General features: G+C 36.0%; 1 protein-coding gene across 1 annotated transcript in view; it reads left to right on the top strand.

Annotated features, from left to right (window-relative positions):
• LOC135074754 (ETS homologous factor-like) overlaps window positions 1-17,081 on the top strand; it is a 35,188-nt gene extending 18,107 nt beyond the window's left edge. The window contains exon 2 of the mRNA XM_063969127.1: window positions 13,822-17,081. Coding sequence (XP_063825197.1) covers window positions 13,822-14,056 — 235 coding nt within the window. The 3' untranslated portion in view covers window positions 14,057-17,081. The remainder of the gene's footprint in view (window positions 1-13,821) is intronic.
• Window positions 17,082-17,522: the final 441 nt, after the last annotated feature.

Below are 17,522 nucleotides of genomic sequence, written 5' to 3'. Positions count from 1 at the left end.
AAGTTTGGTTTTATGGAATGCAAGTTCCACAGATGATGCAATATGCATATAGACGCCTCTTAACAGACTCCTATGTTACAATACGGATATTTTAACCTGAGCTTGTTTTCCTTCTTTGAAATCTAACTAGCATTTACCAAGTATGTCAACCCAAGTACATCTTAAACTGCCAATTATTTATTAAGGTGACCAAGCAATATCTATAATTGTGGTAAACAATATGCTAATAGATCGAACGGCCTGACCTTAGCTTATGTCTAGATAATCTAAGTTTAACTGGCCTCATCATGGTTTTAATTGCGCCGCCAAGGCCGCCATAACACTGAATTATCACAATTATGAAGTCTGAGGTTATGATGACAGAACTGTAGGTACATCCAGCAGTCTATGCGACTCTACTATAATTTCAACTTGCTAAGTCTTATTTCTTTATTCCATTAACACACAAATCTATACTAATGAACTCTATCTTACAGTATTGCAAGAAAGGATTTTTTCCTGGCGGCTTGGTGACTGGAATTGAACCGCCACCGGTGCAGACTGAGAAGATGGTGAATTGTCTGCACGTGAAAAAAGAGGTTGTCCGGCTTGCAGAAATTTATATAAGTTACCGTTCCTTGTGTGAAATTAGAAAATGTAAATAAAACAGCTCCCTCTCAATTGACACAATTTATTTTTATCTCGTATGCTCCTATATAGTTAACAATTACGATATTATAATAACTACTGTAATAGTGCCAATCTCAAGGGATTCAGGGTCGTTAATTAGGTTCGGTTTGGTGAATATTATTGCCACTACAAATTTCTTAAAACTCAGCCTAAATATTAAAAGACTCTACTAGTTAAGATAACTGCGCGATGTCAGGTCGGAAAGACTCCTACTTGAAGGATGGAAAAGTGGGTACCTTGGAAGCCATGCGGTTATAAGCCGTTACCCTGAACGTTCCTCTCTTCTTCCGGGGTCCAACGGGTCTCGCACACTTTTAGGTTACAAGCAGCGTCCTCCACGGCCTCAAGCGCGCAGTGCCAGGTGAAGCTCTTGCATCTCTTTGACAGGTAAGCGTTCAAACTCTTGCAGAGACAGAGGTTTGATGACAAGGAGGAAATGCGAAGAGATCAGCAGTTCAGAAAGGAGTAATAATTATAGAAATCAATATGAAATATTGAAATATCTAAAATATGAAATGTAAAATCGTAAAATATGAAATTATGAAATGTTTGAACTACAAAATATTGTAAAATCCCGCATCTGAAACGAAAAATACGTGTGTCAGAATCACAAGTGGAACGTGGCATTAGGTTATGAAAAAAACCGCAATGGGAAACAAATACTCACGAAAACCGCTCGCTAATTTGAACTTTACTCGCAGTTTTCAGCATCCCAATACCCTCATCCGAATACGATTTAGGGAATCTCTGAAAGAAACGATCACATGAAATAACCACGTACTGGAATACGAAAAATATCAATCACGAAAAATAAATAAATTCTCCGACGGGAACTTACCTCATGTGTGTTATTTTTATTTATTCATCAAGAAATTATCGTGGATGCATTTTGCACCACCCGATTTGAAATAAAAGGAATTACATTCCCGAAAATAATCAAATTGCGGTTGCGCACGATCGACAAATTCCTAAGTGATTTGACAGCTCCACTGACAGCCGCTCTGTCATAGACATCGCGATACGTTTCGTTTCGCCGTTTGAAAAAGTAAATACTGTACTAATAAAACCATGATGAAAACAATTTCCAGAACACTGAAAATATTCTATTTGAAAAATAGAATAATCAATATAAAAACACTAGGAAATGTTTCATCAAAGTATATTTCAATTAACTGAGCAAAAAGCGCCATCTATTGCAAATTAATTCTAAATCACGCCAATAGATGTCGCTAGTGGTATCCAAAATCAGAATATTGAGAAGAAATATTAATTTGTGAAAAAACAGCAAACCGCAACGCTACAATACCCTCCCCCCTAGACATTCGCACGGAGAAAGAATCTGAGCTGCCCTCAGCGAACTACAAACTGAAAATAAGAGAAAAAAAAATAAGTGAATCTTTACACCAGAAAGACCCCCAAAAAGTCCAATTGAGAAAAAAAACTAACTTACTAACTATAACTAAACTTTCACAAAAGCAATACCAAACCAAAATGATCCATCTACCAGGACTAATGTTCTACCAACCAAAAAAAAAAATCTCTCCTGTCCGAGCATCCAAAATTCCCCATAAAGTCCCAACTGTGAACCAGTGGTACTCGATTCCCCCAGTAAAGTAGAACTTGACATGCAATTCTACTCATTCCTTTTCCAAAACGTTGTTAGGCTATTTCGGCCATAACTAACATTATTTGCTAAAATAAAATAAAAATGCCTGGGTTATAAAACCGCAGAATAAAACGTCGCTGATCACGATATAATTGGACGTCATCGCAACAAAACACAACCACAGGGAATAGTGCTCAAAACACATGATGTCATCCCTGGAAACAAAAATCTGGACTATAAAGTCACAGAGAAAAAAAACACGAGGCAAGTATACAGCAGATACTTGTCCACTCGAAAAAAGAAAAATAAATCGCATACCCTAAATGGGGCGATCACAAAAAAAAACTAACCTAAAGGTTTCCCTAAAAGGGAAAAGTAGCCTTGGCGTCATTGTTGGTAGAATACCAAACAACACTTGTGAAACAAGTCCTACGGCTGAGAACCCTGGCAAAAAAACTATTCGGCGAACTGAGGGTGAAAACAAAAGACAAGGATTAAACCTTGATGTCCTTGATATGCCAAGTACCGAGAGGCTTGCCATTGTGAGCAATTAACTCGTAAACAAGCGGAGATAGTACCTTCTTGACAATGCACTTCTCGTACTTTGGGGCAAGCTTGGTAGCCTTGAACTTCTCAGCGTCACTCTGAATGTACGTTTTGCGCCACACCTCCTGACCCTCTGAAAGTTTGACGTTACGTCTTCTGAGGTTGTAGTACCTGGTGTTCGTAGCGTGGGCCTTCAGTAAATGCGAACGTACCTTCTCGAACACTTCCTTCAAGACGCCAAACTCCCCTGCATAGTCTTCTCTTGGCATAGCAACTTCATACTCGCAGTCGTCCGTTTGCTTATAAAAGGAGCCATTTATTATAGGTTCTCTGCCATGAACCAAAAAGAACGGTGTAAATCCGGTAGATTCGTTCACAGCACTGTTAAGTGCGAACTGAATCTTAAACAAATTGAGATCCCAGGTTCTATGATCTTCTTTCACGTACGAAGATACAGCAGTCATTACTGTTTTGTTATACCTTTCGACCAAGTTTATCTGTGGCGTGTATCTAGGACCGTAATGTACACGAGGGACGTTATATTTCTCCAACAGGCTACGAAATTCCGATCCCGTAAATTGAACCCCATTGTCGGTAATTACGGTTTCAGGAATTCCATGAGCCAGGAGAACATAGTTCTCGAACGCCTTTGCCACAGCTGCGCTAGTCGCGCGTCTCAAGGGAAATAGCATTGTATATTTTGAAAAACAGCAAGTGACCACTAACAGATGAATGTAACCTGATCGGGATCTAGGCAAAGGTCCGACTAAGTCTATCGACAAAGCTTGAAACGGTCTGAAACATTGCTTAGGCTGACCCATGAGTCCAGGTGTCAAGGTAGTCTTGTGTTTGTACGCGGAACAAGTTGTGCAATTTTTTACGAAGTCCATGACGTCGCGGTACATCCCCAGCCAATAATACCTCAGGCTCAATCTTCGGTGTGTTTTGAATACACCAAAGTGTGCTGAAGTCGGAGGTTCGTGGTTTTCGGCGATGACTGCTTTCCTCTTGGACTTGGACACAACTTCTTTCCAGTCAAACTCCTGTGTCAGGGTATATTTACCTTTACTAAGCCTGTACAGTTTCCCATTTTCAATGCGATAGTTGGGGTAGTTCTTTGGATAAGCCGTGCAACCATGTATCACTTTATTATACCACTCGTCATCAACGTCTACTGAAACTGAGGTATCTATAGCATCTACATTCAATAAACGCGAGAGAGCGTCTGGGACAACATTATCCTTCCCCCTACGATGCTCGATAGTAAAATTGTATTGGGACAGACGACATCCCCAACGAGCTAAACGACCTGTCGGGTTCTCTAAGTTCATGAACCATTTAAGGGAAGCATGATCCGTAATAACCTTAAATGGTCTGGTGCCTAGGTACGGTTCAAATTTCTCTACCGCAAAAACTACCGCTAGTGCTTCCCTTTCGGTTGCACTGTAGTTACGTTCATTCTTATTAAGTGATCTACTAATATATGCAATAGGATGGTCATTCCCGTCTACTGTCTGGGTTAGCATACCACCTATGCCGTAACTTGACGCATCGCAATGAACAGAAAAGGGCTTCTCAAAATCTGGGCATGCTAAAACTGGAGCAGAGACCAAACAATTTTTTAAAGATTCAAAAGCCTCTTGTGCAGCTGGGTTCCACAAAAATTTAGTCTTAGTACTGGTGAGGGCATTCAAAGGCGCAGCAATGGATGCAAAATTCCGGATGAACCGACGGTACCAAGAACAAGTGCCAATAAACATTTTAACCTCTTTCGAAGTTTTTGGTACCGGGAAATCAAGAATTGCACGCACTTTGTCTGGGTCTGTCCTCAAACCATACTCATCAACGATGTACCCTAAATATTTCAGCGACTGTCTAAAAAATTTACTTTTTTCGAAGTTAATCGTCAAATTTGCACTTTGGATACGTTGGTGCAGTCGCTGTAGTAATAATAAGTGCGTATTGAAGTCCTCTGCAACTATTATGACGTCATCAACGTAACAAAAGATCATTCCTTTAGTTATGTCACTACAAAAAGGCGTTCCGAACAACATGTCCATCAATCTTTGCTGACGAGCAGGTGCTCCGCAAAGACCAAATGGCATTACCTTAAATTTGAACAAGCCTCTCCCTGGAACAGTGAAACTAGTTTTCTCTTGTGACTGTTCGTCTAATTTAATTTGCCAGAAACTAGATTTAAAATCCACAGAACTGATGTACTTAGCATTTCTAAGGCTGTCTAAAATTTGAGGTATGTACGGGATAGCGTAAGCATCACCTTTAGTGACTGCATTAAGTTTACGGCAGTCTAAACAAAATCGCCATGAACCGTCAGATTTAGGAACCATAAGTACGGGATTATTCCACGGACTTTCACTAGGTGTAATAACATCTAGCTCCAGCATCTTATCTACCTCCTTATGTAACTCCTTAGACTTCTCAGGTGACATGGGATATGGCCTACACTTAATCGGTGAAGCTTCGCCTGTGTTTATTGTGTGCTCAATAAGATCCGTCCTACCTAAGCCCTTGCTTTCAAAAGAAACACTATGAAACTGTTTGATCATCCTGTCTGCCAATTCACGTTGTTCCAAGTTTAAGTTTTCAAAAGACTGAATAAAATTGATAGGCTTGTCAATGTTCGATGAAGTTTTAAGAAAATTTTTAGGTGCCTCTACGTAACAAATATTTTGAAAAATCTCTGGCATTAATTTAAAATTTTTCCAAAAGTCTACTCCTAAAATGACATCAGAGACAATTGAAGGAATGACATAAAATGTAATTACCTTTGTGACGTCCTTAAATGTAATAGGTAATGTGATGGTTCCTATAGTGCTACAGAAAGACCCATCAGCAACAGTAACCGTTGATGCACACGACTCATCCAAAGAGTAACCCAGATCAATGAAACGTTGGTGTGCTCCGTTACCAATAATTGAAATTGCAGCTCCAGAATCCAATAGTCCGCAAACAGTCATGTCTAAAATGTTCACGTTCAAATATGGCCGAACATCATTTATATTAGGTTTAAACAAAACCGAAGTAACGTTGTTGTTTTTGAAATAAGAATCAACAATGTCCAACCATTGTTTATTTTCAGAAGGTTCGACATCTTCTGAAATAACATTACTTCGGTTACCTGCTAGTTTTTTGAATTGGTAGCACTCTTACACTTAGCACAATTTTTAGTAGTGTACCCTACTTCACCACACTTAAAACATAACAACCGTTTATCCGTACAGTATTTTGTACTATGTGTATTTGCCTTACACTTCAAACATAAGAGTTTTTTGTTAGAAGTTGGTTTACTGTCAGAAAAGGGTGGTTGTGTGACAGCAGTAACAGGCTTTGGTGATTTACCCTTGTAAGTGTACTCTGGATTCATACACGGCTGTTTAGATGGTTCATTGAAGGTACTAGTTTGCTGACGTCTTACTTCAATTTTACGACATTTATCCTTGAGGTCAGCAACAGTGTCGAAGTCGTGTAAAGCTAACAATTCAGCATAGATAGGCCTAATATTATGTAACAAGATCTCAATCTTATCTTGTTCAGAAAATGGCCGTTTCAAACGCGAAAACATTCCATTCATGATAGCAAAATAAATGTGGGTAGGTTCATCCTGACCTTGTGTACGAGAACGAATTTCTCCTATTAACCTATAGTCATAATCTGCAGGTGCAAACTCCTCAACCAATAATTCACTTAGTTCCTTCCACGACGAGACCTGATCTTTGACACCTCTATACCATAAAAGTGTTTGATCATGGAAAAAACAAAACGCCGACTTAAATAAAACACTATCAGAAATACTAAAAGCCGTCGCGCGTTCATTAACTAATTCCAAAAAGGAATGCACACTGGAATCAACTGAAAACTTTATGTTCCAATTTAAAATATTAACCTTCGATGACTGGTCCACAACAACAGTTTCCCTACAATCGTCTGACTGTAAATTGGAACTAGATTCCCCATCTGACTTGTTTGTGACGAAGCCTTCTAAAACTGAAAGGCACATGTTCAACTTCTGTTTTAAACTAGCATGAATAGCTGCGTCAACAGATTCCTTACACGCTGCTAGCCTATCCAGTCGGTGAAGCAAGTGGCAATACAAAGCCTTCGAACGAGTCAGCTGATACCGCTCCTTAGTCTTCTTGAAATTATCTAAATGTGATTGTAATTCCTTTAACTTGCCAGAAATATTGGGCAATTCCACACTAGGTTTAAGTTCTTCATCAATAATTTCCTCAGGACTAAACTCGGAACACAATGACTTAAGTTGTTTTTTCATTTTGGGAACTGTATCTTCCGGAGACTCAGATCGAACAGTTATCTCATACATAAGTTCGTCGCGTAATAATGAATGGTAGTAAACCGTTTTGGTATCCATTGTAAAAAGCTATGTGTAAAATAAACTAAGTGGCAAAAATATTATTTAAAAATTTTTGAATGAAAATGAATTTAAATTGTCAAATTTGTTGAGAATGGCACCTTACAAGATTGGATAAAACCTCTCACTTATGTTCTAAAACACACAATAACAACAATAATGTTATTGTTTAAAAAAAAATACAAGTAATAAACAAGTATGTAAATAATTACCAAAAAAAACAATGTACTAGGTAACTTCAAATTAATGTTATATGTCCGCAGTGACACAAAGGAAATTGTTACCTTAGTACAAAATAACAGGTAAATAGGTACTTTGTTATCCTATTACATAAACTAATTTTAAATTTCAACAAAAGTGTATGTCCTTGAAAAATTAATTAAAATTAAAGTAAGTAACGGGTTATATGTTTACATAAAGAAACACAAAAGCAGTGTAGGTATACTAAATTGATAACCTAACAATAAAAATGTTACTTACTTGTCCCAACTATAAAACAAGTTTCAACTCAACAAAATAACCAAACATTATGTAGTTCCTCATAAATAAGAGTAAGTACGCTCTGTTATAAATAGGTTATAAGTTTATGTTGTTAACAAAATGTGGGCCACAAAAATAAAATACAGGACAAACACAACACACAACATGAGAAATTCCCTAATTACAATAATAAAATAACTAAATAAAAGTGTATGAGAGGATAGTCAGCAAACAATGTCGCTTCTTTTATTAACCATCCACCCATAAACCTTTTACAAAAAAGGTGGCAATAATAAACACCAAAGAGGGGCGCCACTGCAAGAAAGGATTTTTTCCTGGCGGCTTGGTGACTGGAATTGAACCGCCACCGGTGCAGACTGAGAAGATGGTGAATTGTCTGCACGTGAAAAAAGAGGTTGTCCGGCTTGCAGAAATTTATATAAGTTACCGTTCCTTGTGTGAAATTAGAAAATGTAAATAAAACAGCTCCCTCTCAATTGACACAATTTATTTTTATCTCGTATGCTCCTATATAGTTAACAATTACGATATTATAATAACTACTGTAATAGTGCCAATCTCAAGGGATTCAGGGTCGTTAATTAGGTTCGGTTTGGTGAATATTATTGCCACTACAAATTTCTTAAAACTCAGCCTAAATATTAAAAGACTCTACTAGTTAAGATAACTGCGCGATGTCAGGTCGGAAAGACTCCTACTTGAAGGATGGAAAAGTGGGTACCTTGGAAGCCATGCGGTTATAAGCCGTTACCCTGAACGTTCCTCTCTTCTTCCGGGGTCCAACGGGTCTCGCACACTTTTAGGTTACAAGCAGCGTCCTCCACGGCCTCAAGCGCGCAGTGCCAGGTGAAGCTCTTGCATCTCTTTGACAGGTAAGCGTTCAAACTCTTGCAGAGACAGAGGTTTGATGACAAGGAGGAAATGCGAAGAGATCAGCAGTTCAGAAAGGAGTAATAATTATAGAAATCAATATGAAATATTGAAATATCTAAAATATGAAATGTAAAATCGTAAAATATGAAATTATGAAATGTTTGAACTACAAAATATTGTAAAATCCCGCATCTGAAACGAAAAATACGTGTGTCAGAATCACAAGTGGAACGTGGCATTAGGTTATGAAAAAAACCGCAATGGGAAACAAATACTCACGAAAACCGCTCGCTAATTTGAACTTTACTCGCAGTTTTCAGCATCCCAATACCCTCATCCGAATACGATTTAGGGAATCTCTGAAAGAAACGATCACATGAAATAACCACGTACTGGAATACGAAAAATATCAATCACGAAAAATAAATAAATTCTCCGACGGGAACTTACCTCATGTGTGTTATTTTTATTTATTCATCAAGAAATTATCGTGGATGCATTTTGCACCACCCGATTTGAAATAAAAGGAATTACATTCCCGAAAATAATCAAATTGCGGTTGCGCACGATCGACAAATTCCTAAGTGATTTGACAGCTCCACTGACAGCCGCTCTGTCATAGACATCGCGATACGTTTCGTTTCGCCGTTTGAAAAAGTAAATACTGTACTAATAAAACCATGATGAAAACAATTTCCAGAACACTGAAAATATTCTATTTGAAAAATAGAATAATCAATATAAAAACACTAGGAAATGTTTCATCAAAGTATATTTCAATTAACTGAGCAAAAAGCGCCATCTATTGCAAATTAATTCTAAATCACGCCAATAGATGTCGCTAGTGGTATCCAAAATCAGAATATTGAGAAGAAATATTAATTTGTGAAAAAACAGCAAACCGCAACGCTACAGTATAATGATCTGTAAACTTTTCTGATCGGGCGGATTCAATAGAATTTATTTGCTATTTGCATTAAAAAACGGTAATCAATTAGGTATTAGGTTAATTTAATGAATACGTAATCCTTAATTAGGTACTTGCTACTTGGTAGGTACATACCTTTTAGTGGATTAACAATGAGTTCAAAATGGACTAATAAAATAAATGGTAGAAGGCGATCTAGTATAATCTCTAGTTTATAAATTGCATAAATAAATAAAGCAATAGTATATCACCATGAACAAGAAGAACATAAAATATATTCTTAGAAAACTTTTTATTGCATCAAAATGTTTATATGTTACATCATTCGAGATTATCTTTTTGTTTAAGAAATAAAATAAAATAATACTTTGTATTTTGAGCTTTTTATAATATAGCAAAAACTGGATATTTCTCAATCAGGATTATAGCTGAAATTGAACAGCGCTGCACGGACAAGGCTGACCGGCTCATCAGCTATCGTTGCTAAGCATTTATGTCAGTATCGCTAAGGTCCTGTGCTGACGTCAGTCCCGCTCTTTACGACTTTATTAAAGAAATTGCTTTTAAATCGAAAAGGCTATCAAGTTCAGTTTAAGATGTTTTTATTGTTGTCATTTCGGTTTTATCCGAATTACGAATTACCAACGCAGTTATTGTTTGAAGGGGACCGGGAAATCCCTATTGTCTTGACAATCGGTGCCAGTTAGCACATAATGAATCACACGCACAACACTAGAGTAAGCCGCCGTCCGGACACAATATTTGTAAACTCTAGTTATAAAAAATGATAAGAAACTCCATTCCTAGACAGTGATAAAATGTTAAATAAACAAGTGTAAGTGGATGTTTGTAAATATGTTTACAGATATATTCAGAGACTATGATTTAGAACATTATTTTACTAATGTAGGAAACTTGAACTTGAAGGTATCTAACATAAATAAATAGAATTCGTGGTATAGAATAATGGGAGAGGAGCCTAAGGAAAAAGAGAAACTTATTGAAAGACTTTCAAACCCACAGTATCGAGTAACGGGTCTTTAAACTTAATGCCATTGCGCATATCCCGATAACTTTTCGGGTTGTGGATTCAGCTCACGTAGAGGCAGCTCCTTGGCCCAGCTGATGGCGCGACAAGCGCGGCCTTGCGCGCGCGCACCGCGCATCCAAATTCGAATGAATCATTTCGGAGAGAAGGTTAATGATTGGACCTGCGAGCCGGATAAAGGTCAATTGTATTGTGCGCTGGTTGACAATGCGGACGGTGTTGTTGTGCGATGACTAATTAATATGTGAAATTAGAATAACCAAGACTTTTGGAAATGAAATATCAAAAATTCTCGTAGCGCAACGACTTGGCAATGTTCCATGTATTGCAGTTTTGAATGTCTACAAGCAATGGTCGCCAGAGGCATCAGACACAATAAAATTACATTCTGCAACCAATATGGACCTTTGTCATTATAGAATCTCAATAACAGCAAAAAGCTATTAAAAAAGGAAGTATTATCTGCAATCGATACGATACTTGCCAATTATGCAATAATGATCTTCAGGAAATATTGTAATTTCTAAGTTACAAATGACTCGCGCTTGAGACAAGGATACCTAACCGTAATTAAAGTGAATAAAGTATTCACTTACAATCGGAAAAAAATCGGTTTTAAAGTCTCAATCGATGAAGGTTCAGTGAGGCAATCGATCAGGATGCCAAATGAACATAAAAAGACAATTATAGTAGACAAGGCTCGAGAAAAAATGGCTACCGACACGCCATCTGCCAATGCCATGGCTGTTTTTATGGCTGATGTTCGATCAATTGTTTTGTAACGCTATTACATTGGAAGCTATGTTACAACTCATCTAGATCACTAAACTGTAAAGAAATCAGACTAGTACTCTAGCTTGTTTACTATCGTAGTAATTACTTCCCAAGTTACAGCAGCAATAATATCTGAACAAACTTTGTGATGAAGAGAATACTAACTTAATATAAAACTCCACCAGCTGTTTCTTGTAATACGAAATGATGTCTGTAAACTAAAATACACGAACAAAACAAAACAAAAGCTATCATTTTCACTTATCACTTTGAGATCACAGATTTCCCGGAAAAGCTACTTACTCGGAGGCGTGTCGAGTAATATCAATTATCGCAAATGAACTACATTATTATCTGTCAAACGAGCCCACACGCTCCTCGAGGTTGATCTCTTGATTGGCCAGTTGGTAACAAGCATACAGTGTGTACCAATTTGTTACGTATCATCACAAATGTAATTAATTTTAGCATTATTATTTAAATTAGAACCTTTAAAACATCCTAAGAATTATTGAAATAGAGATCTAAATTGAATGAAAGTGGTATTTTGGTGGTATTAGTTAGTTTATCGTGTCCGTTTTTATCACCACCCCGTATAGCTAGATCCTCGGCCGCCACGCTGGTAATGACACAGGGCGGCCTTGGCTCCGATCGCAATCATCTGGACACAGCATCAAGAACTTGACACGGTTACACGTTGTTTTATTTTCTATACAGGGTGGACTGTCTGGTTTGGGCGCGTCTCTTATTTCAGTAAATTACTATCAAATAATATTACCGATGCAGGTTGTGTGTGACTCTACATATAAATGGCTGTGTAGGTATTGTGTTGTTTGTAGAAATAGAATCACAAAAATGTATAAATCGGGCAGTTTTTTAGCAAAATTACGCAAGTGGTTTTGTGAACATGCAGACAATGTGATTGTCAAAAGGACTATTCTGTCACACAGGACGTCCTATCTAGCATTTGTCACGTATGTTGGCTGACTCAAAATATTGTGGTCGCGTCGCGTCACTCGTAGGGTCCCGAGCTTCAAAACAATGAATGCAACTTTCATTGTTCACATTTATTAACACATGCCTACGTCTTTGTTTGTTTACAAAAGCAGTCATTCATATCTTAGCATTCAATTTAAAATATTAGTTACTGATATGAACTAAAGAAAATGAAAAACAAAAGCTCTTCGGTATTATTATTTGAATAAACCACAAAATACTAAAGGACGATATGTATTATTTATACAAATCTGAAGAAATTCAATTTTTCAGTTTAAAATGCTACATTCGCTTGTATCTTAGCCCACCCTATATATTTCTTGTTTTTCCATACTGGTTGGGAATCTTTATTATGAGCAAATTACTTGAGCAGCTATGTTATTAGTATTTCCAGATGAACTTGCCTCGTCAATTTTATATTCATCGCAAAAGTTATGTAACTCAGTACACCTCAAATAATGCAAGTATCTTTGCAATGCTGTTCACAATGCGGAATTGTGAAAAATTCTACTAAATTAATCAACTTTAGCAATTACATAGCTATGAAGTTTGTTTCAATAATTTACTTCAACATGCGCAAACGCAGACATAATACAAATAAATTCTCTTTAAATGACTGCTCACGCGTGCGTCAAAGTACGTACCTAGATTGAAGGGTTAAATAAAATTGATAAAATGAAAGAAAGGATAAGTTGGAAAAATAATTGAGTTACCTAATAGAGTTCAATACTCGAAACAGATTGCTGTTTTAACGATTATGATAAAAATAAAGATGGCACTACCGTCAATACCACCTAATGCAATTTTAAAAATACCGAATCTGTAAGCGATGGACGTGACGAATGCATCTGTTTGTAATGTTAAATATATTCTGAACTGTTAGAAACCGACTAATCTAAAACGATTGTTGCATTGTCTAGACACCGTAGTGATATGTATGTGAAATCGAATAAAGAAACACTTAACGTTTGCACAGCGGCCAACCGATTGAATGTACATACCTGCCACATTGCAAATGGGTAATCAGTCGATGACATTATATTACTAACGCATATCTAACGTGTTATGACAACTCGGACAAAGGGATACGATCGCTAGTAATCTATTTATTCGCATATCTAGACCGATGGACAGAGGACAAATTAAAATACATTAGTGTCCTTTAATGACCCTTTTATTCAAATACGCTAATGATAAACAAGTGTTTATATGACTCTCCAATTGTTTAGTCATCGCTAATAATCATCGAGTAACAACTTAAAGCTGATAAAAATTAATTAGATAGGTACTTAAAATTACGAAAGTCTTTTAGGAACAAACTTGTCTCTCCAAGGGATGCGTCAATAGTATGACATACGATATAACTAGAACTGATGATTTTGTGAATCTGCTTGACAAAAGTTACAATAACCCATACCAAAACAAATTTTGTAAATCAGATTGGCTATCATAGAATAAAATACTCAAAAACACCTTTTCTCTCTTTCCAGGTTCGTCAAACCAGACGAGGTAGCGAAGCTGTGGGGCAAGCTGAAGCAGAACGACAACATGACCTTCGAGAAGTTCAGCAGAGCCATGCGGTACCACTACCGGCAGTCGGTGCTGGTGTCCGTGCCCACGGCCCGCCTGGTCTACCAGTTCGGTCCCAAGGGCCCCGACATAACCACCCCCAGCCCCAGCTCCGTCAAAGTCAAGTCAGAAGACCTGGCCGTCACCTATTCCTAGTTTAAATTAAGTCGTAGGCTAGATAATTGTTGAAAACGATGCTCAGGTACCATACCATAATGCCAGTAGATTGATCGATAGTTCGCAGGATATTACAGGACGGTTAGGTTACGTTGCCGAGGGAGAACTGTGCGTTGTGAAACGACATGTGTTCAGAGTTGACAGTTTAGCGATTTTGAATCTGGTTTTAGAAGTTCAAACTGAAAATAGACCCAAAGATCTCATGAAAGCTGTTGTTGAGTTTATCTACGATTTTGTCATCAAAGATTTGAAGTTCTAAAACGTAGACGTTATTAAGAGTTGGAATTTTCTTGATGAGATTTCTCGTATCCTGCACTCGCATTTGTGAAAGATAAATGAATGTAAGGAATTTGTTCCTTTTAAGTATTAAGAAACGGCGTTTGATTGTATTGTAAGAACACTGGGAGTTTACGGTTCGATTGGTGTTCCCTTGTTATGGGTGTGATTAGGCTAAGCTCAATGTTCGACTTGGCATAGTTGATGGTTGTTCCGTGCATGTTATTGTATGTTGTTGGATGGATTTTCCCGTCAATTAACGGTTGTTGAAGTGTCCATATTATTTTTTTAAGTGATTTTTATGTATTTTGCGATCCAGTCTCGACGACTCGTGTTCAGACACACTAGCGGCGCAATTACGAATTTTTGATAAAGTATTTTTAATATTTTGAACGTTGTTACCATTTACGAGTTAGACACTAGTTGAACAAATATTTTGAACATTCCACGTTTTATTTATAACTTGTATTCGTAAGTTATTTAGATGTTACACATAACTTTAGCATAGGTAATGTTGCCATACGTATTAATTATTTGTTGAATGTACTTAAAGTCGACTCACTTTCATCACTGTATTCGTCATCGATTTTGTAATTGTAATTTGTAATGTTAAGAGATTTGACGTCCGTCACAAGTTTATAGTTTAAAGAATTCTCTCAAGTCTCAGTGTTAGTATAGTTGACTGGCGCCGGTGCAATAACACAATGACAACAAAAGATCTGAGGCCAAAGATTAGTTTCGACAAAAATGTTGTTTTTATTAAGATTATTTTAAAGGTTGGTTTCACTGTTAATGGTTACTGGTAGGTACTTAACATTTGTCAAAATCGGTCTTAAAAGTATCGTAGAAACAGGTTAGACTTGTTGAGATTCATCTCTGTCAATGTAGGAGCAAGGTCTTCAGTGACATACTCGTACAAAATGGGGATAAATTTCAGTTAATCATTTGTTAAATGTGTCCTTTTCAAAAGTAATTAATAATTTATTGGAAGAATAATTGTTTCAAAAGTCAAATAGCATTTTTAAATGTCAATTTTTAAGTGACTGAACTGTATGAATGCATTTTTTTAAATTGTTTTATTATGCATTATTAATCAATTAGCATTTGTATAATTTTAATATAACTTAAGCTTACTTTCAGCAGTTTATTAACACGGTGAAACCCGCCCAAAAAGTATAATTATTTTTGACAATTTAAAGTTAGAATAGTATTAAGTTTCGAGTCTCTCAGGCGATCGCTGTGATGTAAGATAAATTCAAATTTATTTCTGTAAATAACACCATCTTTTCTTTCCAATCGTTTTCGTATTCCATTTTTATTTTATTGGCCTGCGGTGACAGGTGTATAATAAGTCATTAATACCATTAATATTTTAACAATTATAATATGTATAATATTTAATATGTGTCATGCACGTCGCTATCACCAAATGACTGGGTCAATGTTTCATACCAAACCATATACGTAATAATTTCTGACTACTTTATGAAACAATATAAAATGATATCAGACCTGCTGATTTGTCATATTAATGATATAATAATATATCCGAATTACTTATACCGTAGGCAAAATGTTTAGACATTTTAATTATTTTCTTACTAACTCAATGTATACGCAGGGTAATCTTCTATGTTTTAATGTAAAAAGCTTATTCTTTTCTGTATTTTCATCACGGATCTCGTCGAGTTTTAACCACATTCGAATAATTTTCATTAGCTATGTCATTCATACTAGGTTGCATATAAACATGAATTTTAAAATATTTTTATTTAACATAAGCAGGTCTGTTGCTCATTCGTATAAAATAGCTGGAACTTCAGTACAAAGTTGTGGTCTTATTATACAACGATAAATACGTACATAATATGAATATATGTAATATATACAAATAATAATATATTATTGTATCAACATTATAACTTTTCAAGTTGAAAAAATATGAAATAGTTTAAGATACGCATTTTTATTATTTATAATTTTAATTGTTTGTGTATTACCAAAATATTTTAATACACTTTGTGTAGATGATTGCAAGCAAAAGAATGTCATAATATTTTTAAATAAATTATTGTTGCTAGTAAAAATATAGACAATGTGGTAATTTTTTACGAGTGCTAAGAGTTTAAACGCATAAACAAAATTTATGATTTTTGAATAAACTAGGTATTTTTGGTGCACTCAATATAAAAAAGGAAGTAATTTTACTCTACAATATTATGTATGATATTAAATGGATGTTTGATTACATTGTTTACTAATTGAATGCAATTAGCGGTTCTATTAGCATTACTTTGACTACTTATCATCACAATATTAAGGTTATTGTTGGTGCGAAAATAATTTTATGTAACGTGCCAAATATTTATAATCTATGTCAATTGGTATAATAACTATTCATTTTTATGTATTACTAATAAATTTTTGATTAATATATTGACACGAATTTCCATAATACTTAAATAAATGTGGGAAGAGAGAATTTAAATCTCGACTGAAATTATTATTTATGATAATTATTTATATCAATACCGTAATGGAGTTCACCAGTAGGATTATTTCTTTGGAGCGATTTTTTAGTATTAATGTTTATGTGAATTTACTTTATAGAGAACCTAGCGTAAGTTGATCTGTTGTTTCTCGTGCGAATAGCGAGACATTTTATTGTATTATTTCTGAAATTTATGTGAAATAAGACGAAGAATATAAAATTTATGTATGTGAATTATACGGTTGTTTTAATAACCTTTCGTTAGTAAGTTACATGACAAAAAACATGAAATCAGCACTCGCGTTTACATACCTATTATGAGGACATAATTGCATATGACTATAGAAAGATACCAACTAATGCGCTGAGTTCGAAACTCAGTGTCGCATTAGAAATTGACACACACAAAGTATGCTCAATCAAAATAATGTGCTCATTACTGTGGTCAGTACTCAACGTTCGAATAATCTTTAGTACTACGCAAGCAATGTAAACTGTTTACATTATAACGTCTGCAGCAATGTGTTCTGTTTTTGGGCATATTACAGCGACACCGGCCCCGTCCCTTGTCACATCTCCCTTTAGTTTCTGTGATCTGTGCTTTTTAATAAGAGTAACTGCAAACAAACATTAATACTACTGCACGATGATTCTAATAATCTTAACCAGAGAGCATAT

The sequence above is a fragment of the Ostrinia nubilalis genome, chromosome 9 (genome assembly GCF_963855985.1).
Source record: "Ostrinia nubilalis chromosome 9, ilOstNubi1.1, whole genome shotgun sequence".
Classification (NCBI taxonomy): Eukaryota; Metazoa; Arthropoda; class Insecta; order Lepidoptera; family Crambidae; genus Ostrinia; species Ostrinia nubilalis.
The sequence above is the reverse complement of the archived record's forward strand: the minus strand, read 5'-3'. Positions and strand labels throughout refer to the sequence as shown.